The 22,918-nt window shown below is 47.5% G+C and overlaps 1 protein-coding gene across 4 annotated transcripts; it reads right to left on the minus strand.

Annotated features, from left to right (window-relative positions):
- Positions 1-22,828, minus strand: sec24b (SEC24 homolog B, COPII coat complex component). Of its 4 annotated transcripts, none has more exons than XM_056439055.1 (24): positions 21,298-22,828; positions 19,959-20,618; positions 18,800-18,931; positions 17,503-17,628; positions 14,473-14,556; positions 13,845-14,008; positions 12,685-12,869; positions 12,405-12,507; positions 11,129-11,252; positions 10,941-11,050; positions 10,584-10,696; positions 9,821-9,939; positions 8,988-9,043; positions 8,708-8,914; positions 8,436-8,559; positions 7,566-7,724; positions 7,305-7,478; positions 6,862-6,972; positions 6,147-6,325; positions 4,665-4,802; positions 4,435-4,539; positions 2,808-2,900; positions 2,135-2,238; positions 1-976 (listed from the first exon to the last, which is right to left on the minus strand). In XM_056439055.1, the coding sequence occupies exons 1-24, from the start codon at positions 21,371-21,373 to the stop codon at positions 862-864; spliced, it is 3,561 nt and encodes a 1,186-aa protein (XP_056295030.1). In that variant the 5' UTR covers positions 21,374-22,828; the 3' UTR covers positions 1-861. The 4 variants fall into 4 exon arrangements, with proteins under 4 accessions (XP_056295030.1, XP_056295029.1, XP_056295032.1 ...); XM_056439054.1 differs by having other exon boundaries at positions 11,129-11,255; positions 21,298-22,816; XM_056439057.1 differs by lacking the exon at positions 21,298-22,828 and adding an exon at positions 21,073-21,274 and having other exon boundaries at positions 11,129-11,255.
- Positions 22,829-22,918: the final 90 nt, after the last annotated feature.

Here is a 22,918-nt window from a genome sequence, read left to right on the forward strand (position 1 = left end):
CTCTGTTTTTGTCTTTTATTTAATAAGCTGGTTCATAAATTATCGGACATAAAAGATTTTATTTTTCAATAGTTACAAAGTGGAGAGAGCAACTTCATGTCATCGCCTGGAAGAAAGAAAAATAACACAAACAAAAAGAAAATCTAAAAAGTCGAGCGCTGACATTGAGGGGGAGGAGTTTGATCTGGACGACACAGGCGGAGCAGAGGGAGCCAATAAGAGGAGGGGAAGGGGGCGGGGCTTAACATCCAACCACTGTCCAATCCATAATTCCCGCCACGCGGACAGTCGTCGTCCACGTCTCAGACTAGCAGCGAACAAAACGGTGACATGCGTTTCGTATTTCATGCTGGAAAAACAATAACAAAAACGACAACAACAACAGAAGGAACGCTTGGTTCTCCAGTGTATTCAAAACGGGTCCTAAAATAAAACCGCGAGGAGGGGAAAATAAATTATAAAAAGAATAACACTCAAAAAAGAAGAAAAAAGAAGAAAACGACAGCACTAAGCTACGGGTGAGGCTCACGGGGAAAACAACTCAAACTAAACAGACGTGTTGCGGCTCGACTTTCCCCCGTTTGACCTCCAGGGGGCGACGCGGAGGACGAGAAGCTAAACCGAGGGGCGACGGCGAGGAGCCACATGATTAAATCTAGAAGTTCCCTCATTTATTTATTCTTTTCTACGACTATCACCCTCCTCCCCCCTTTTCTAGTGGTCACATCCCGACTGGCCGATGAGCTCGGAGGGGGCGGAGCTGTTAAAACGAGACCGGTCTGAAACCGGTCAGGGAGATGGGCGTCCGTCATCTCTAACGCTAGTCTCTCTCTCTCTCGGGTCCGAGCGTCCGGAGCGTCTCTACGAGGACATCTGCTGCTGGATGTGATGCAGGAACTCATTGTAGGAATAAGGCCCCTCGGTCCGGTCCTCCACCAGGTACTGGAAGAACGTAGCTTTGGACGGAGAGTTGTCCCTAAAGGAGGAAAGAGAGAAAGACGAGAGGGTTAGAGGAGTGGAGGGATAGAGGGTTTGATGGTAGGAGGGTTGTAGAGTAGGAAGGTAGGAGGGTTGGAGAGATGGAGGGTAGGAGGGTACTAGAGTTAGAGGGTAGAAGGGTAGGAGGGTTGGAGGGTAGGAGAGTTAGAGGGTAGGAGAGTTGGAGGGTAGAAGAGTTGGAGGGTAGGAGAGTTGGAGGGTAGGAGAGTTGGAGGGTAGGAGAGTTGGAGGCTAGGAGAGTTGGAGGGTTGGAGGGTAGGAGAGTTGGAGGGTAGGAGAGTTGGAGGGTAGGAGAGTTGGAGGGTAGGAGAGTTAGAGGGTAGGAGAGTTGGAGGGTAGGAGAGTTGGAGGGTAGGAGAGTTAGAGGGTAGGAGAGTTAGAGGGTAGGAGAGTTAGAGGGTAGGAGAGTTGGAGGGTAGGAGAGTTGGAGGGTAGGAGAGTTAGAGGGTAGGAGAGTTGGAGGGTAGGAGAGTTAGAGGGTAGGAGAGTTTGAGGGTAGGAGAGTTTGAGGGTAGGAGAGTTGGAGGGTTGGAGAGTTGGAGGGTTGGAGAGTTGGAGGGTAGGAGAGTTAGAGGGTAGGAGTTGGAGGGTAGGAGGGTTGGTTTGACTTTTTTAAAATTCTATGTCAGGCAGAAAATAGAATAAACCCTAAACAAAAACTTCTGTTTTTATTTTATAGTTGATCCCAGACTGGAGACCACAGGTTCCGACACAGCGCCCCCTACAGTCTGGGAGAATATCAGTTTACGCTCACAGGGGGAGATCAGATCCAAACGTTACCCACTACAGGCAGAGCCTGACCTCTGACCTCAATAGGCTGCGATCTCTCATTCTGGGTGGAGCGAATAGAACAAAGGGAGGATTAGTTTGGCTGCTTCAGAGCTCTTAAAAATAACACGAAGGTGATTCATAGTCCCTCGTCTTCATCGCCGCCCTTTAACTCAACCCGTATACACATTGCCTCGCTGCTGCTGCTGGACACGCCTCCATTTTTCGGCAGCCGGAGGAAGAGAAAGCGAGACACCTCGTTCTCTTCACGGCAATAAAATGATAGAAGACGGAGAGAGAGAGAGAGAGAGAGAGAGAGAGCGCCTCGTCAGACGTCTGTCCAGGTGTGCGGCGCTGCGCGTCTCACTTCATGACGTGCAGCGTGGCGCTGAACGCCCGTTTGTCCTGCAGCCAGTCGAGGAACGCTCGCACCCTCTCGGACGGGAGCGTCTCCAGCTCGGGAATGTGACTCTGGGAACGCAGAGAGAGAAAAAAACACAACGTCGGCCGATTTGTTTTCACGTCAGAGGCACGTCTGTCTGCGGTGAAGGAAAAAAAACAACTAGACAGAAACACGCGATAAGCGGCGCGAACAACGGCCGATGAATCAGAAACGCCGCCGCGGCAAAAATCTGCCGCCGCTGCACGAGTCGTTTTTGTTTTCACGGCACAGAGAAACGCCGGCTGGGTTTTCCGTTGTTGCGCAAAAGGATTGGGCATCGAATTATGAACATGTTGGCATTAGTTGCGTGCCAAAAATTGACCGCGCTATGGTAAAAATAAGATTTTGACCTTTTCATGACCTTGACCTTGACCTTTGACCCGATCAATCCCAAAATCTAATCAAATGGTCCCCGGATAATAACCAATCATCCCACCAAATTTCATGCGATTCGGTTTAATACTTTTTGACTTATGTGAATAACACGCACGCACGCATACAAATACACGGCGATCAAAACATAACCGTCCGCATTTTCAATGCGAAGGTAACAACAACAACACCGTAGTTCCTCCGGCGTGCCGGGCGTCTCACTGACCATGTCGTTGGGGATGGAGGCGTAGTCGCCGCAGCCCAGGACGTCCTGGATGAACAAGTGGTCGCAGGATTTGCCGATCCACAGGTAAAACACCTGCAGGCGGAGGGTCGGGGGTTAAAAACCTTCTGGAAAAACTACTTAGAGGATTCCAGCGGGAACATATGTAAACGTTTGGGAGTAAACACCATCAGGTGAACTTAAACAGACAGGTGACGGCGCCGTCACTTTAAAAACTGTAGCCAGGACCCCCCCCCCCCATAGTGCTATTACACCCATCACTTTACATCATCTTGTATAGCTACATGGGGCGGGGTGCTAAATAAGATAAGATATTCCTTTATTAGTCCCACATTTCAGGATCACATTAAAGCATTAATAACTATAACGGGCACTCGGTAGAGCGCATACCTTCGCATATCACAAGATTGGGCATTGAATTATGAACATTTTGGCATTAGTTGCATGCCAATTGGACAAAAATTTATCGTGCTATGGTAAAAAAAAGATTTTGACCTTTCCATGACCTTGACCTTGACCCGATTGATCCCAAATCTAATCAAATGGTCCCCGGATAATAACCAATCATCCCACCAAATTCCATGTGATTCAAGAAGATTTGACCTGTTCATGACCTTTGACCTTGACCCGATCGATCCCAAAATCTAATCAACTGGTCCCCGAATAATAAACAATCATCCCACCAAATTTCATGCGATTCGGTTCAATACTTTGAGTTCTGCGAAAGAACTTGACCTGTTCATGACCTTTGACCTTTGACCCAATCGATCCCAAAATCTAATCAACTGGTCCCCGGATAATAAACAATCATCCCACCAAATTTCATGCGATTCGGTTCAATACTTTTTGAGTTTTGCGAATAACACGCATACAAATAAATAAATAAATAAATGGCGATCAAAACATAACCTTCCGGCATTTTCAATGCGAAGGTAATAAATAAATGGCGATCAAAACATAACCTTCTGCATTTTCAATGCGAAGGTAAATATACATAGGAAACCAAATATACACACAAGGCAGTGACCAAAGTGAATTTCCAGCGGGTTAAAGTAACAATAACAAGTTAAAAAGCCTCAGAAATACAAATAGAGATTCCTTTCTTAAATGTTGAACACTCAAACTCCGATTGGTGGATTGTAAACACACGCAGGACGAATCGCTCACAGCGAGGAGTTAGAGAAGCTGAGTAAATAGTTTAAAAATGAACACGAACCCACAGAAATGACCGGTTGTGTTTTAAATACTTCCCTCGCGCTGTATTCATTTTGTAAAGAAAACTTTGTGTTTTAAACGGGAAGGTTTGTGACGTACTGAGAATAAGACGACAGGATTAAACTACACGGGTCATGTGAGTTTGTAAACACGTTGTTTATAGAGTTTTGTCGTCCTCATTTACTTTTTTGTTCACAAAAACTATTTTAAATCCTTCCTAAAAAACTAGATAAAGAGAATTTTGTCTTAGGAATTCGAGTTTACACACGGCTCACCCTGATAGACAAACCGTCGTATTGTGGGTCAAGTTTTCTTTTAACGTGACATTTGTTTCTTTTATTTTGAAAAACTTTTTTTTTTAAACTACAAAAGACGATAAACACTGAAAGCTTACGTTGCCGCAGTCCAGGAGGAACGCTCCGTCCCTGGTCACCCGCTCAGCCGACAGGTGGAGCAGGTGAGGCTGGGGAACCACGGTGTCGTTCAGATGCAGCGCCCCCTGCAGGCGAGACGGACACGGTGCGACACGAGTTGGGAAAGGGACTCTCGAAAAGTTACAATCGCCGCTAAGCGACGTCACGACATCGAGTTCCAAAGGTCGCCGCCGCCCGTCCGGCGCCCCACCTGGTCCGACATGTCGTCCAGCCGGTACAGGTCGGGGTGGACCATCCGCATCAGCTGCTGCAGCGGCTGCGTCTTGAACTCGCACATGGCGAAGACGCGCTCGTCCAGCCGCGTGCTGGTGCCCGTCCGCAAGGCTTTCTGGGAAGGCAAAACGCATCTCTACTTAATATTGATCATTAGAATATTACCGGGTTCATACACTCGTTGACCGATGGGCGTCCAGGAGCTTAAACCAAATTTCCATGACCAGACATTTTTGTGAAATCTCGATGTAAACATGAAAAAGTGAGAAAACGTCGTATTTAAACTAACAAAGAGAACTCCAAAGCATCCAGTAAATAACCTTAAATGACACAAATGAATGAGACAATAGTTTAGATTAAACTAATAAACATTTACGTCTTCTCAGTTACGGTGCGTTCACTTGCAGCGCGGAAAAATGTGCGAGTATGAAAGAGCGAACGCCGGCTTCTATTTAGACCGTCATTCTTTTAAAAGCATATTAATTATTTAAAACTCAGCGTAAATGAACATATGAAGATAACACACATCCATAACTTTGGGGATTTTTTTTCTTCTCCGGGACTTTTCCAGACCTGGAAATAACATTTTGACCAACTCCGGGACTTTTCCTGGTTTTCCATAACCGTACGAACCCTGATATTAGTTTTGGTATTTTGAAGTCCCGTTCATGAGCCCGATGACGCTTCACCGTAACGTCTCGGACTTTATCCATCGTGTTTTACCTGAAGTGGATGTCCGCCCCCCCCCTTTTAGAACAAACAGACAAGAGCAACAGCTCAAAGATAAACAGTTCTCTGCTCTCTTTAAAAACTCCTTTGACCAAAACAGCAATTTCGTTGGTAGACGGAAACAAAGGCCCGTGTTTCACGTCTGCGTGACGACAAAGACGTAAGAGCATCGAAATATTCTAAGTATAGGGCGCGCTCGAGCCCAGATCGATTATTTTTTAAGTGTTCTAAATGCGTTCCCTCAGCAGACGGGCCCTGTGCTCCCGTCTGTCCTCCAGACTAAGTGCTCGCCGACCGCCATCGGTAATAAATCCACTGATAAGTACCTCGTACGACTTCAAAACTATCCTTTTATTTATTATTAAGTACTCACCATCTGAATGTCTTTGGAATGAAGGCGGATTACACGGGCAACGGGTCTGTAATTTGACTTAATTCACGTCTAATAAGTGTTGAAATTGTTCAGGGTGGAGCCTGACGTAGTCGGACATCGAGGTTTTGTTTTTTAGTCTCGACATGACGTGACGAGCGTGAGAATAAGTCGGGACACACCCTGGATGTGTGAATGAACAAGTCCGGAGTGGATGACACACACTAATTGACCATTTAGGAAGACTGTGTGACAGTTTTTATTGTGTGTGTGTGTGTGTGTGTGTGTGATGTAAGCGCGGTGCGTTCTGCAGGGCGTGTAGCCCCGGTGCGGGGGTGGTGGGTTACCGCGGCGACGCACCTGTTTGAGCAGCGCGAGGATGTAGACGGGGAAGAGGCGCAAGGAGGCGGCGACCACGAGGCCGGACTGCTGCTGCAGGTTGGACACGTTGCTCTTGTAGGCGCTCATCAGGTCCACCGCCGCGTTGGTCAGGGCGTCGCGAGCGTCCGACAGGCTGGACGTGACGGAGCGGTCGATGGCTGCGAGGCGAGGGGCACGGAAAACACACAGCGAGGCGTTAGAGGACACGGCGGCACCTCGCGTTGAAGGACGTGACGCGCACGTCTTTACAACGGCAGGGTCAGACACATGTTGACCAGGAGATTCACAGGACAGAAACCAGATTCACACGACCAATGGGAACTCTCGGTGTATACGCGAGTAAAAACCTTAAATGACAAACGAATGAGAGACGATAGTCAAACGCAGCATAAATGAACATATAAATATAACCCCTTTTCAGGACTTTTCCAAAACTTTTGGGATTTCATTTTTTTAAGGACTTTTCCAAAACTTTTGGGATTTCATTTATTTTCAGACTTTTTCCAAAACTTTTGGGATTTCATTTATTTTCAGGACTTTTCCAAAACTTTTGGGATTTCATTTATTTTCAGACTTTTTCCAAAACTTTTGGGATTTCATTTTTTTCAGGACTTTTCCAGGTCTGGAAAAAACATTTTTTTATTCCAGGTTTTCCATGTCGTCCTCGTTACTTACACCTGTGTGACGGACTCACCCATGTCGGCGAGCAGACACGTGATGGCCTGAACGTCGGCGCCGGCGTACACGTCGCTCAGCTGGTTGACCACCGGCAGACACAAGGTGTGGACCCGGATCCGTCGTTTTCCTACCGGGAGAGACGGAGCGATGGTCAAGATACGAGAACCAGGGTTCATCCATATGACCAATGAACAGGGTTCATCCACATGACCAATGAACAGGTTCATCCTCATGACCAATGAACAGGGTTCATCCTCATGACCAATGAACAGGTTCATCCTCATGACCAATGAACAGGTTCATCCACATGACCAATGAACAGGTTCATCCTCATGACCAATGAACAGGTTCATCCTCATGACCAATGAACAGGTTCATCCACATGGTGACCAATGAACAGGTTCATCCTCATGACCAATGAACAGGGTTCATCCACAAGTTTTAAACGGGGCTGTGCACCTTTACTGGAGGTGTAGAGCAGCGCGGCCTGGAAGCAGGCCAGAGACGAGTCCGCCAGAGAGTCGTCGATGGACATCTGGACGGCGAAGGCGGAGTCGGGGTTCACGTTGGCCAGGGACAGCAGGTCGGTGGAGCGCACGAAGAAGTTACCGTGGAACGTGTGGATGGATAAACCTGAGGACGCAGCGTGGGGTGAGAAGTGAGACACTCTAAAACAACATGGCGTCCGTCTCGACTCCGGGGGGGGGGGGGGGGGGTTACCTTTAGTGCAGCGTATCCTCATGACGGCCTCGAAGCCGATCTTCCGGGTGAGGTAGCGCTCCAGATCCTTCTGGAACTTCTCCAGTTGAGTGGGGTTGTGGGCGTAGTGGAAGGAGGGGTAGTAGAAGATGCTGCCGGCCGAGTACTTGGAGATGCATGCTGAGGAAGAGGAGGGAAGTATTAACCAAATACATGAAGAGAGCGATGGAAACTAATAACGATGGTGGGTCGGTCCTTTGGGTGCTCTCTTCCTATTGGCCCGCGAGGCTGTGGTAACGCACCATGACGACCCATGAACACCGATCGAGGGAGTCGGCAATGAAGAAGAGGATAATGCTGCAGATGTCGTCATGTTCTTGTGCCGTGGTGCTCGGCCTCCATTAGAGCCGCTAACACGTGTCATTGTTCTTATAATGAAGAGTTTCTTTTGAGGTTTTCATAAAGCTTTGAATGTCCGTCGTCATTCCTTGAGACAATTACCCAAAATGGGAAAATTGCTTTAATGGGTTGGAAAATCCTTCGGGAAATGTTTTGATCACACAAGTTAGAAAAAATCCTACAAATAATCTAATTCTACGGAATAATAACATATTAATAATGTTAGTTCAGCCTGATGTTTATCTGCAACTGTAAATTATACAGAATGACAACGAGTTCAAACAGAATGAATGGACAAGGAGGAGGAGAATGAGCAAGAAGAAGTAGAAAGAGCAGGAGGAAGAAAAAGAAGAAGGAGGAACAAGAAGAAGACGAAGAAGACGAAGAAGGAGGAGAAAAAAAGAAAAAAAATGAAAAATGAGAAGAAAAAGAAGAAGAACAAGAAGAAGGAGGAGAAGGAGAACCCTGAGGTTGCCATGTGGGCGTCCTTACACAGTGAAGCCAGGTCCGTGTACTGGGAGCTGAGCAGGAACAGGTCCACCCCGATCTGCTGCCCCGAGCAGTCCAGGGCCAGCTTCTTGTAGAAGTCTGTGGCGGGGCCGAGGTGCTGCACCCCCTGACGGAGGAGAGAGAGAGAGGAGAAACACAACGATGAGGCCAGGAGGCTCTGAGGCTCAGAGGCTCTGAGGCCAGGAGGCGTTACAGATCACAGCCAACGCCGCAGTTTCAAGGTCTTGCTGCATTAAGCTCCTCCCCCTTGGTACCTTGGTGCTGGAGCGCTGGTTGGGGTCTTCCCTCGACTGCAGCGCTCCGGCCCCGATGGTCGGCAGCTGCGTCTGGAATACGGTGACGCGCCCCCCGGTGGGCGACATGAGCTTGAAGGCGGCCTGCAGCGCCGGGCCCAAGGCGCTGTGGGTCTCCCTGCTCTCGCTGAACATGCCCGGCAGAGACGTCAGCAGGTCCTTCACCAGCTGGGAGGAGTCGCATCAACGGGTTATTAACGATATTTATTGTACACACTAAAAACAACCAACGGGCTTTTACCGCTTTGCTTTCCTTCAGGTTCACCATCAGACTGTCGTGAGACGGGATGAAGATGTCTGGAAACAACAAAACAAACATCTGGATCACAGAGAGACTCACGGGGATTCTGTAATGAGACGTCACCGTGGAGCGAACCAGTGACATTGAACATTATGTTCAAGAATTGGAGAAAATCGAGTTTCAAATTCGTTATTCATTTGTAATCGGAAATAATTAATTTAAATTAAAAACAAAACTATCATCTTTTCTTCATGCTCTGAAAACTTGCTCGACTGCATGTGAGCCTGTATTAAAGTAATCAGGCTGTACTTTATAATAAAATTAATCGAATAGATTTGGGCCAATGTGGGTAAAAAAACTAAATGATAATAATAAAAGATTATTATATATATATATATTACCGAGCTGAGGGGACAGAGATAACATTTAAAGATAAAAACCTTCTGAGACTCTGAACACTCCAGGTGCTACAAACAGACGATGTGTGTGTGTGTGTGTGTGTGCGTAGTTATAGATATGGTCCAATTAGACGCATCAGTTGTTGTCAGGATGTAATTTGAATTTTTCTCCAGCAACCAAAACATCAAAGAATGGACACACGATTTCCTTAAAAACCTCAAATATTTAAAAAATAAAATCACAGAAGAAGACTTTAATAGCGAGATAAAGGTCAGATGTAAAAATGTGCAGCACTGGATTCTTGTGACACGCCTCGTTTATATTCCTGGATAAGCTTTAAAATAAAACCTTTTCTTTTCCTTTGAGTGTATTTCCGTTGCCTCAGCCATCAGAGGGTGAACAGCCTGCAGCCGGATCTCAGAGAGCAGACGTACCGTCTATGTCCGACACCACCAGCATCTGCGGCTGCGACAGCCCCTCCTGCAGGTTGTAGAAGTGGATGGTGTTGTCGAAGGTGAGGAAGCCCACCCTGGTGCGGGTGTCGCCCGGCAACCTGAAGCACATGGCAACCAGAGGAGAGTCAGGGAGGGTTTTAAAGCAACACAAATACACACGCGACCGGTCAAAACACCTCAATTTCTCTGAAGGAAACACACTTTTAAGGGTTATTATGGTCTGTCTCTCTGTCTTCCTTTGTTAACTGCACTTTTCTTGCCATTATAAGAGCAATGGGCTATTTTCCTGCAGTGCAATACTGTCTAACTATTGCTTCAGAGGGCGTAGTGACAGTGTGTTCCTCCACTGCTCTGACAGACGGGTTTGGGTGTGTAGGTAATCAACACACAGTGAGACACCTGGAGGACGTGTTAGCATCAATGTACAGCTGCAGGTTGTTAACCCGTCACTTGTCCCTGAAAGTCATTTTTCTACAATATCTTTTAGTTTTTGGTCACCTCAACTTTTTTTGTTTGACCTCTGGCAGTTTGCCGCTGACCTTTGTACCATCAGGTTATTCGCTGGACTTCAACGGCTTACACTTCAATAAGAACTGGAAAAATGGGCGTGTTCTAAAACTTTTGATGTATACTTTGTGTTTATATATATATTTGTAAAAAATGATGCTTACAAATTCCGTTATTCATGAAGCAAACTAAGTCATAAGACACATTTCCACAGCGTTTCATCCCAGTCACTCACTTGTCCAGGTTGTCCATAAGTGATTCACAGAAGTACTTTAGGTAACCCGCCTCCACGGCATTGTGAGACACGTCCAGAACAAACAGGTAGGCCGCAGGCTGAGGGGGCCGCAACTGAACGCACACACACACACACACACGCGAGAGATTAGTGGGGGTAAGATGGGGAAATAAGTTCATCGTCTAATTCCAAGTGTGTAAGAGTTCATTTTCTTTTCTCTTTTAAAATCAAACTTCACACAGCAGAAGCATCTTTGGTCCAGATGTTGTGGCACAGAGAGGCGAGACTGCCCTCTAGTGGCCCACCGCTGAATTACCATTCACAACAAGCCATCGAGAGACGTCCCAGTCGGCTCACCATGTAGTCCGAGGAGGCGATGAACTCCACGGTGGCGTTTTGGACCTCGGGCCTCTTTTGGGGCTCGCCGTACGACCGGGTGACCGGATTGTACATGAACTCATCCGGAACTGAACGGAAGAGAAGAAAAGTCAAAAGAGGGGAGGGTTTTTTCCCCCCAGGCACAATAAACGAGGCGGCGCTCGTACCGTCGTTGACCCGGTAACAGAGGTTGCACTTCCACCGGCGCTGGTCCAGGAAGGTGACAAACGGGTTGATGTAGGTGCGACAGGAGCGACAGCGCACGATGGTGTTCGACGTGATCACCGGTAACTGCTGCAGGGAGAGAGGGAGAGAGAGAGGGAGAGGGAAGAGAAGAAAAAAGAGTAAATACTGGAAAAGTACAAGTGTCTCTTTTAAGGGTCGTCTCATCATGACTTTGACACAACATTGCCCTCTGTATTCATGCCTCGGCGCCCTAAAAAAAAAGAATCTTTTTTTCAAGCTTTTCTTTTTAACACTGAGGTGAGGTTCCCCATCGCTGGTACCCGAGGCTGAGAAACAGATTTTATTCTGAGAGTCTCTTTAAATGGACTTTCAATATATTTGACCAATTCACAACTTTTTTCCCCAGCATCATCTTCCTTCCTCCTCCTCCTCCTCCCTCCCTTCCTTCCTCCACCTCATCATCCTCCTTCCTTCTGCTTCCTCCTCCTCCTTCCCCCTTCTTCTTTATCTTCTTCCTCTTCCTCCACTCCCTCCCTCCCTCCACCTCATCATCCTCCCTCCCTCCTCCCTCCCTCCCTCCTCCTCCTCCCACCTTATTATCCTCCTCCTCCTTTAAGGCCAAACAGGAAGTTAGAGCCGCGCTGGTTCCCTCGACAAAGAGCAGACGTGATGATATATTTTTCTGGATTTTTGCAGAACATAAACTCTTTTGCAACATTTTGTTTACATGTTTTTGTTCAGCATGAACTTTGATGATCAGTGAAAATAAGAAAGAGCTAACATTGAGTTATAAAAGGTCACATGACTTCACGTCTCCACCGCTCAGCCGATGGAGGACGAGAGTCCCAGAGAAGAGGCTGAAGAGCGCGTGGCGCTGAAAGTCAGCTGTCGGGTATTAAATGTTTATCTTTAGACGTTTGGACTTCGTCACGACATCAGTCAACAGAATACGTCCGCATGACAAAAGGAATAAACAGTCGACCTGTAAACACAATAAAACACGGTCTGAGAATCGAGAAATAAATAGACAATAAATCTATATGAGGGCGAAAGCATCGAGGCAACAGTGAAATCTATTTCTCAGTGGGACACGTAAACATCTGTAAATACCCCACGAGAGGGACATTTACACGTTTACACATGAAACATACGCAATAAAACAAAACGGCACCGCACGCACGTAAAGAAGTTAGCGAATGAGATTCTATTTTTTCAAATAAATAGATTTTTTAGGGGGGTTGAGACATCAGATCCTACCTGTAGGTCTCTGAAGGGGTGGAGGAGGAGGCCCAGAGGGAGTCTGGCCTTGGTGAGTAGAGCCTGGGTCTGAGGAATGCTGGTCAGGGTACACCTGAAGGACCTGACATACACACACACACGAGTAGAGAGAAACCATGTTAGATAACACACACACACACACACACGAGTAGAGATAAACCATGTTAGATAACACACACACACAGAAAGAGAGATCAGAAATACCAGAGGTATGGAATACCAGCAGTACCAGTAGCTCCGCCTCCTCCGCGTTACTTACTGAGGGCAACAGTTGACCTTCCGGAGGTCGGGGCTGAGGTTGGGCTCGGGGGCCTCGAGGGGCCGGGGGGGCAGCAGGCTCCTCTCCTGGAGCAGGTTCACCGGCCTCAAGGCCGCCACCTCCAGCTCCGGGACGCCGCTCAGGCCCCCCAGGGCCGCGGACAGCTGGGACATGTTGGGGAACGGCTGCAGGGGAGGGAGGGAAGGATGAGAGGGAAGGAGGATGAGAGGGAAGGAAGGAAGGAGGGAGGGGAAGGAGGGAGAGAGGGAAAGAAGGAAGCAGGGAGGGAATGAGGGAGGGAAGGAGGAAGGGGAGGGATGGAAGGAAAGAAGGAAGCAGGGAGGGAGGGAAGGAAGGAGGATGAGAGGGAAGGAAGGAAGGAAGGAGGGAGGGGAAGAAGGAGGGAGAGAGGGAAAGAAGGAAGCAGGGAGGGATGGAGGGAAGGAGGATGAGAGGGAAGGAAGGAAGGAGGGAGGGGAAGAAGGAGGGAGAGGGAAAGAAGGAAGCAGGGAGGGATGGAGGGAAGGAATGAGGGAGGGAGGGAAAGAAGGAAGCAGGGAGGGAAGGAATGAGGGAGGAAAGGAGGAAGGGGAGGGAAGGAAAGGGGGAGGGAGGGAAAGAAGGAAGCAGGGAGGGATGGAGGGAAGGAATGAGGGAGGGAAGGAAAGGGGGAGGGAGGGAAAGAAGGAAGCAGGGAGGGATGGAGGGAAGGAATGAGGGAGGGAAGGAGGAAGGGGAGGGAAAGAAGGAAGCAGGGAGGGATGGAATGAGGGAGGGAAGGAGGAAGGGGAGGGAAGGAAAGGGGGAGGGAGGGAAAGAAGGAAGCAGGGAGGGAGGGAGGGAAGGAGGGAAAGAAGGAGGGAGAGAGTGAAAGAAGGAAGCAGGGAGGGAGGGAGGGAAAGAAGGAAGCAGGGAGGGAGGGAAGGAAGAAGGGAATGAGGAAGGAAGAAGGGAAAGGAGGAAGGAAGGAAAGGAGGGAATGAGGAAGGAAGGAGGGAGGGAAGGAGATATGTCAAATGTGTTACTCTTGTGATTCATCAGGTGTGTCAACACAAGAACACAACAGCTGCTGCAAAAGAGAAAGAGAGAGAGAGAAAGAGAGAGAGAGAGAGACAGGATGGCACCTGGAACTCGGAGCCTCAGTTGTAGCCCCGTCTTACCTGGGAGTACTGCTGGTAGCTTGGCTGGCCGTATGGGTCACGAGAGGGGGAGGAGTCTGTGACGGAGGCCGGTCCCTGGTGGTTGGCCGGCGGCATACCGGGGTAACCATAGCTACCGTAGGGCGCGGCCTGGTTGGTCATGTGGTTGGACGGCGGCATGGAATCTGGATGAAAGAGAGAGAGAGAGAGAGAGAGAGAGCTCAACTGATGCTCGTTTTGGAAGACGGGTGGTTGGTTTTGACCCGGTTACGACAAAATGCAAAGGTTAGCGTAGCTGCAAAGTGCATGTGTGTGTGTGTGTGTGTGTGTGTGTGTGTTTGCATTTACGTCACAAGCTTTTACATAAATTGAAAAGTGCATCTCCTCATCCTTTCACCGGAGAACAAGATATCACCTCTCCCGTGTGCATCGCTTTTACTTTTTTAGGTTCGGGCAAACATGTTTTTTTTATAATTAGTTTTTATTTTTCTTCTGCCTTCCACATTCCATCTAAATTATTTACCTCGAGTTGCATTTACAATGACGGCTACACCTGGAACTTCGTGGAAGTCTTATAATGCAGAGTTGACTTTTGGTAATAACACTTTGAGGGGTTGGTGGTGATCAGGTAGATGAAGGTGAGCGGTACCTGGGTAGCTGCCGCCCTCCAGGTTGTCGTAGCTGCTGGGCGGCGGGGAGGCGCTGCCGGTGCTGGAGGAGGAGGAGTCTCCACCTGAGAGAGGAAGACACCACAAGAAAACAAACTGAAATAAAGTGTTTGAGAGGACCGGACGGAGTGAAGAATTCAATCAACGCGAGCTAAACGAGGAGCTTCGGGGACAGCACGGCAGAACAAACAACAACAACAACAACTAAAGAAGCAAAACAACAAAAGGAGCACACACAAAAAAGACGAGAAAAATGAAGAAACGAAGGCTGGAGGAGGGAAGGAGGGAGAGGGGGAAGGAATGAGGGAGGGAAGGAATGAAGGTAGCCGGGGACAGCTGGGACAGGAAGGAAGGATAGAAGGAATGAGGGAGGGAAGGGAAGAAAGGAAGGAAGGAGAGAGGGAAAGAAGGAGGGAGAGAGAGAAGGAGGGAGAGAGGGAAGGAGGGAGGGAACGGAGGAAGGAAGGGAAGGAGGGAATGAAGGAAGGAGGAACTGAGCCCCGTCAAAAAGAGGATAATAATGACATTCATAATTCATTTTTTACGTTGTTTTTCTTTTAGTGTAGAAGCCACGTTTTTAAAGTTTGGAACATTCGTTTGGCCTCGAGCCGAGTCGGTGAATAATAAACACGAGCGTTTGTTTCCAGAGCGCCAACAGAAACACACAGAGGGCTTAGAGAGGAGGCGGGACGCTGAAGAGCTGCGACTCATCAGGTCTCAGTTCATGATGTCATAGTCATGAACGAGTTGTAACTCTGGTCACGTGACGTCTACGGTTCTGTCCATCGTGCAGAGGGATCCTCTTCTGTTGCTCTCCTGAAGGCTTCTCCACTTTTTTTCCTATTTTTTGGGGAGTTTCTCCTGATCCTGTGTGAGGTCAAAGGTCAGGGATGTCGTATGCAAATGTGTAATTTTCGGCGGTGTAGAATAAACTGAATGGAATTACCTCTCGTGTCCGATAAAGAAGAATCGGGTTTTCGAGAAGGATTACACGAGTGGAATATTTGACCCTGTTAATCCGTGTGGGCCGACCACTGGCAGGCGGCTCATTGGACGGGGCGGGATCCAATTATCTAAATCGGACCAGTGGGACCGCTGGATTATCTGCTCTGGAAGAGGAGGAGCAGGAGGAGGAGGAGGAGGACACCGGACAGCTTAGCCTTCCTCCACCTCCTCCTGCCAGGCTTCACAAGAGGAATTAAGGCGCCGTTCGTTCGGTGGGAAACAGCATCCTGTCTGATGCGTGACAAGATCTGATTCTATGGAGCGACCAATCAGGGGGAAGAAGAGAAGTCTGGAGAGTTCTAAAAGCTCAAAAACAAGAATCCCTCTCTCTCCCCCTCTACCCCTCTCTCTCCCTTCCTCTCTCTCTCTAGATTAGTCAAAAACGACATTATAAAAAACATTTGCGCGCTGTGAGCGCCTCCATCAGGATACACAACCCAGCCTCAGCTTGAAATAGTAATATTTCATCAATACCCTTTGAATACACATTTCACGTGTGTGTGTGTGTGTGTGTGTGTGTGTGTGTGTGTGTGTTCGTTCTCAGCCGTGAAGGATTCGGCGTGACCAACAGACTAAAGATCTCTGTTGAACTCCGAATGCACTGCAGGCTGTTTATACAGAGCGGAGGACGGGAGCGCCTGGACAGATGTAAATAGTCCGATATGCACAGCGTGCGGAGCCCCTTCTTCCAACGATGGTAACACGCTTGTGTGTGTATACGTTTCCCGGTCGGATTGGATTACATAACGCTCGCGATGCGGAACATCGGCGAGTCCAAAATAAGTCGTGGAGGACCGACCGTAAAAGACAACTTGTAGATTTGAGCGAGCGAGAGAAAGACCTTTAACTTCAGGAGAAGTTTTAGGAGGAACTAAATCATGGAATAGTCAATGTTGTAGTCATGAACGTGCTTTTGAATTAAAATGTTCCACATGAGACAAGTGACAAAAACGATGGCGTCATAGCTCGAAGGAGGAAAGGAAAAATCGGAATCGGCCAAGAAATGTGCAACAGGTGCAGCTCCAGTTCAGGAAACAGCTGAATGGGTTTAAGGGGATGGAGGGAGTGGAAATGAATGGGTTTAAGGGGATGGAGAGAGTGGAAATGAATGGGTTTAAGGGGATGGAGAGAGTGGTAATGAATGGGTTTAAGGGGATGGAGAGTGGAAATGAATGGGTTTAAGGGGATGGAGAGTGAAATGAATGGGTTTAAGGGGATGGAGGAAATGAATGGGTTTAAGGGGATGGAGAGAGTGGAAATGAATGGGTTTAAGGGGATGGAGAGAGTGGAAATGAATGGGTTTAAGGGGATGGAGAGTGGAAATGAATGGGTTTAAGGGGATGGAGAGAGTGGAAATGAATGGGTTTAAGGGGATGGAGAGTGGAAATGAATGGGTTTAAGGGGATGGAGAGTGGAAATGAATGGGTTTAAGGGGATGGAGAGAGGAAATGAATGGGTTTAAGGGGATGGAGAGAGTGGAAATGAATGGGTTTAAGGGGATGAGAGAGTGGTAATGAATGGGTTTAAGGGGATGGAGAGGGAGGTAATGAATGGGTTTAAGGGGATGGAGGGAGTGGAAATGAATGGGTTTAAGGAGATGGAGAGTGGAAATGAATGGGTTTAAGGGGATGGAGAGGGAGGAAATGAATGGGTTTAAGGGGATGGAGAGAGTGGAAATGAATGGGTTTAAGGGGATGGAGAGGGAGGAAATGAATGGGTTTAAGGGGATGGAGAGGGAGGAAATGAATGGGTTTAAGGGAATGGAGGGAGTGGAAATGAATGGGTTTAAGGGGATGGAGAGTGGAAATGAATGGGTTTAAGGGGATGGAGAGAGTGGAAATGAATGGGTTTAAGGGGATGGAGAGAGTGGTAATGAATAGGTTTAAGGGGATGAGAGAGTGGAAATGAATGGGTTTAAGGGGATGGAGAGAGTGGAAATGAATGGGTTTAAGGGGATGGAGAGAGTGGAAATGAATGGTTTAAAGGAAGTAAAAGCTAAAGCAGACCTGCTTCCTCATCCTCCTCATCATCATCATCCTCAGAGCTGGATGACGAGGGGGCGGCGGCCGGGCCTGAGGCGGCGGCAGAGGCAGAGCTAGCTCCACTATTGGCAACATATCCATACTGCATGCCTGTTGAAAGGGGGGAGGGGGCAGAGGGGGGGGGGGGGCAGGAGAGGCACACAAGAAAATAACGGTCAAGACTGGGTGATCGGTGGAGATCAGAGGACCTGGTGTGTCGTCGTCTTCATCCCTTGACTGATCGAAGCAGCTGGTGGTGGGTTTCCACATTGTGTCCAACAAACTGACTTAAAGGGACAGTTCACGCTCAAATTAAATACAGAATTTCTCCTCTTTCTCTCTTTCTTAGGAGTGAAATTCATCGAATGCAAGTTGCCGAGTGATGGAGGTAGCAGATGTAGAAGGAAGTAGTGCGTGCGAGAATAGTTCCCGCAGGAAACTGCTGACGAGGTCAAACGGATTCTCTCGAGTCACGACTTCTGGGAAGAAAGTAATTAATTTTGTTCACGCGTTTATTTTTGCACCGCAAGCCGAGGGCCACGTCGCCACGTCGCATCGGGGAGAAGGCGATCGTCTCCGCAGCTCGAGAAACTCACAGCAGAACAACCTGGAGGGAAATATGTTGTGCTGACTTCGGGGTGCACTGCCCCTTTAAGACCAACGCTGACAAGCTGGAGGAGCACAGATGGTTGCATTGGTCTTAAAGGGGCAGTGCACCCCAAAATCAGCACAGCATATTTTCGTCTTAGAATAACAGAGGTCTTGACGTTTCGTATTTTCTAAGGATGGGAGAAGGAAAACCAGTTTCGCAGCAACTCTTTTCTCCAAGTCTTCGTGAAACCAACAACATTTGAGGAGGTCGCCTCACAAAAGTCAACGCGAATAAAAGTAACGACTTAAACCTCACGTGGACAGAATTAGGTGCGAAGCGGGAAGTGGAAAAAGTCTGTGTGACGAACAACTTAAACCAGCCGCTGGCTGGTAGCTTCCAACTTGAAACCCTCACATTTGTATAAATACTCGCATGTGTGTGTGTGTGTGTGTTCTTGGAAATGCAGCACACCTCTCTCTCTCTCGCTCTCTCACTCGGAGCAGAAATGACAGAATCCAGAGCGCAGCCGAGCGCCGGCGTTCGTCCCTCGAACGACTTTTTCGTGCAAAGCGAAGCAGGTTAGGAAAAAGGTTTGAATGTTTTTTTTACTCTGATGCAAATTTCAACCGAAACTCAAACCGGAGAGGACGACCGTTGAAGCGAGCGCGCCGGTGAGAGGTCAGGCGTTACCTTGGCGATGGCCCGGTGAGGAATGGACCGAAGGGGTTCCCGAGGGCGGGTGGTCCGCGTCGCCGTGGACGACCCCGCCGCAGGAGTCGTAGCTCAGAGGCGCCGGGTGGCTTTGGTCGTAGTGTTGGTGGCCTGTGGCACACACACACACACACACACACACACACACACACACACACACACACACACACACACACACACACACACACACACACACACACACACACACACACACACACACACACACACACACACACACACACACACACACACACACACACACACACACACACACGGCGGCCGGCGTAAACAAAGCTCCGACTTTAACTGCCGTTTGTTTTATTTCATAACAGCCGTCAATCAGAAAACTATTAAAATTGAACTATTAAATCTGCCTCCTCAACTCCACCACGACCTTTCTTCTAGGACTGCGGAATATATTTGTTTGTGTGCGTGTTCCAGTTTGTTTAGATGTTTTTGGGGGTCAAAAATTGAGTAGGCCTAAAACACTTTAGTCATGTAGCTGATCTGAAAGTTGCATCAAGATACAACAGGGCTCCTACACATGTTGACCAGTGGATTTCCAGGACTTTTAACCAAATTGAAATGTCGGTATAAAATGAACAATTTAGAAAATTGTGCGTATATTTTGAGCGTCTTTCTTTAAAAAAACATATTAATTATTTCAAACTCGGCGTAAATGAACATGTGAATATAACACATTTCCATGACTTTTCCAAAACTTGTGTGATTTAAGTTTTTTCCAGGACTTTAAACCAAATGTCCATGACCAAACTGAAATCTCGGTATAAAATGAACAATTTAGAACATGTTGCGTATCGAGAGCGTACGCCGGCTTTTATTTTGAGCGTCTTTCTTTAAAAAACATATTAATTATTTCAATGAACATGTGATTATAACACATTTCCATGACGTTTCCAAAACTTTTGTGATTTAAGTTTTTTCCATGACTTTTCCAGGCCTGGAAACGACCATTTTAAAATTCCATGACTTTTCCAGGTTTTCCACGACCGCACGATCCCCGACATAAACAAACACCTGGCAATAAACTATGTGACCGCTGCCATTAAACAGCTTCCGCAAACACCAAATGCACATCGTGCTCTGGAGTGCCACGTCTCCTTCTCGCCACACATACCCGCGCCTCCTTGACCGTTGACGGTCGGCTCCAGCTGACCCGGCGGCGCCACGCCGTACCCAGGATGCACTGCTGCTGAGGCGCCGTACTGATGTAAGGGGGCCCCCATCTGGGTGGGCGTGGCTCCGTGCGGCGTGGCGCTCTGGGAGGAGCTCAGCGTGCCAAACTGGCTACTCCCTGGCGCAGACGGGTAGGAAACGATCGGGTAGACGGGCGCCCCGGGGCCGACGGCCGGCGCGGGCACCAGACCGGGCTGCTGTTGGGAACGCTGTGCCGGGGGAGCGTGGTACGACTGCGGCCCGTAGTAGGATCCCGGGGGAGCGTACGGCGGCTGCTGCTGCAATGGCTGTTGGCTGTAGTGGGCATTTGATGGTGATGGTGATGGTGATGGTGCTGAAGAAGGGAGGGCGGCATACGTCTGTGAAGGAGGAGCAGAGTATGGGGAGGGTGCTACATGGTGCTGGGAGAGCTGGTGCTGCTGCTGGTGCTGCTGGTGATGGTTGCCGTGGTAGTAGTCAGCACTGTGGGCGCTGTTCGTGTTGGGTGCTTTGCTGGGAGCAGGATCCGGGTGGGCAGGGGTGGTGGGGTAGCTCTGTTGTTGAGGTGGAGCTCCATAGCAGCCTGTGGGTGGATGCATGGGTTGGTAGGTCTGTGCTGGACCTGAAGAGAAGGAGATGGGGTTGTCACGTACATGTAGATAGGGGCAAATATATATATATATATAATATAATATATATATTATATATAATATATATAACATATATTATATATATATATGTCTATATAAAATGCTGAGAGCATAAAAACAATTTAAAAAAGTCCCACCAGCTGCATTCATTAGCATCTGAGGGGTTAAGACCCGGTTAGCTCTCAACTGATAACAGGGCACAGCAACCATCAATAAAAAAACAAATTAAATCAGGGATACTTCTCATGGACTGGTTGTTAATCAGACCCACAATGCAACGCGGAAATAGTGACGTGACGTCGCTATTATGTAGCTGGCGTGTATAACAGTTAACGGTGTAGCTTTTTTTTTTTTAAAGCTAGCTAGCTAGCCGACGACTAGCATTACCCGAGAGCCTCGGTTCCAAGCCGACTTCTGACGTCATACCGGTTTATATTCGAGGGTTATTTATCCGATCGGCACCAGAGGACAGTTGTATCAAAATAACGAAAGAATGAATATGAAAATAAAGCAGCGCGAAAGACTAAACTACCCGTTCACACAGAGGTTTCTTTTTTTTAAAGCACGCGCAGGCGCTCGCGAGCCGGCTAACCAACCGCCCGCCGCCAGCCGTTAGCCGTCAACCGTTAGCCGTCAACCGTCAGCCCGTACCGTTCCGGTGGGGGGTCGCCGGGTTCTGTCCGTAGCCGATGGAGCTGTTGAGGTTCGTGAATCCCGGCGCAGACATCGCTCGGTCGCTCCCGTTCTCACGCCCACGGACAATCGGGTGGGTAACTACTCATGCCCCCCGTCCTCCGTCCTCCTCCCCTGAAGAATGCGGCAGAGAGACCCGGACAGACTGGACCAGGACGGCTCGGCTCGGCGCTGGAGCTGGAGGATCTTCACGGACCTCCTCCTCCTGGCTGCGGGGCCTTCGCGCCCTCTGGTGGACGTTCGAAGCAACTACATATACGGCACCTCTACAAGTGTTTTCATTGAAAATACTTTCTAGGAATATCTTTTTTTAACCCTCCTATTACCTTTGGGGTCAATTTGACCCCATTCAATGTTTAACGTCTCAAAAAAAATAATTTACATCATTAATTTTGCTTTATATTTCACGACTTTTCCTGGAAATAAAACATACAATTCACATATGTTTTCAATGTCCTGTACACAACTTGTATGCATCGGTGTTCTTTGGGGCCAATTTGTAAAACATATAAGAAATATCAACTTTTTTATTTATTTAAAGGGATATTTAGGTAGTCAACAAACAAAAATAAAGTACCTCACACTTAAACTTGGGAAACAATATTAATTCAAATAATGTTCTGGAGGTTTTAATTTCTGGGGAGAAATTGACCCCAAGGGTAATAAGATGTTAGTAAATGTGAAGGTAACAGGAGGGTTAATGATAAATATTATATTATTTATTTAGCACAATGCAATCAGACACTTGTTTGTTTTTTGTACACATTGTGGATTTTTATATTTCTTTTATGCATCGATGCTGCTGTAGCCGAAAAATAAATGTTTGTAGAATAGACATTGTACATATCTACAAATAGGATTATTTTATGTCTTATTTGTTTTATTTAATTGTTTCATGTTTCTGTTGTCTGCTTATTTACACAATGCAATTAGACACTGTTTGTTTTTTGTACACATTGTGGATTTTTATATTTCTTTTATGCATCCATGCTGCTGTAGCCAAAAAATAAATGTTTGTAAAATAGACATTGTATATATCTACAAATAGGATTATTTGATGTCATATTTGTTTTATTTAATTATTCCATCTGTTTCTGTTTTCTGCTTATTTATTTGTATTTTTTTTACAGGGATAATGCAAATTAAACTAAGTGAGCCAGAAGCTAATTTTCATCTGCTGTCCGAGACCAGATTTTTTTAAAGACAGCCTGAAATTACAAAATGTCCAATAACGTAATGCAAATAAGATGCAATGTGTTTGCTGCTCAGAGACTGCATGGGTTTAGAGCACAAGAAAGTTTTGATATATTTACACTTCTTTTTTACGCAGCATAAACAAATCAATTCAATTTAAAACGGTCCGTGAAGCCATCGGGTCGTTTGTTATGCTGCTCAATGACTTCCGAGCAAATCTTTGGTAAACACAACATGGCCTTTGTGTGATTCTCTTCTACGGATCCGTCGATTAAATCAAATAATTGAAGAGTCAACGAGAGTGTAAGTTAATAAATAATGTCTCTGGTCGAGGTCACTTCTGGAAACCATGACCATTTCTTGCAAATAAAAAAAAAGCAGGCAA

The sequence above is a fragment of the Pseudoliparis swirei genome, chromosome 19 (assembly GCF_029220125.1).
Source record: "Pseudoliparis swirei isolate HS2019 ecotype Mariana Trench chromosome 19, NWPU_hadal_v1, whole genome shotgun sequence".
Taxonomy (NCBI): domain Eukaryota; kingdom Metazoa; phylum Chordata; class Actinopteri; order Perciformes; family Liparidae; genus Pseudoliparis; species Pseudoliparis swirei.

Bases quoted from the DNA above. Each gene is read 5' to 3' on its own strand.
- sec24b (XM_056439054.1), bottom strand. From the start codon at position 21,373: ATGTCTGCGCCGGGATTCACGAACCTCAACAGCTCCATCGGCTACGGA. The intron at 11,256-12,404 runs GTAGGATCTGAT...CTCTCCCTGCAG, and splicing joins ACCCCTTCAGAGACCTACAG to CAGTTACCGGTGATCACGTC. The intron at 9,044-9,820 runs GTACGTCTGCTC...TGTTGTTTCCAG, and splicing joins GGTGGTGTCGGACATAGACG to ACATCTTCATCCCGTCTCAC.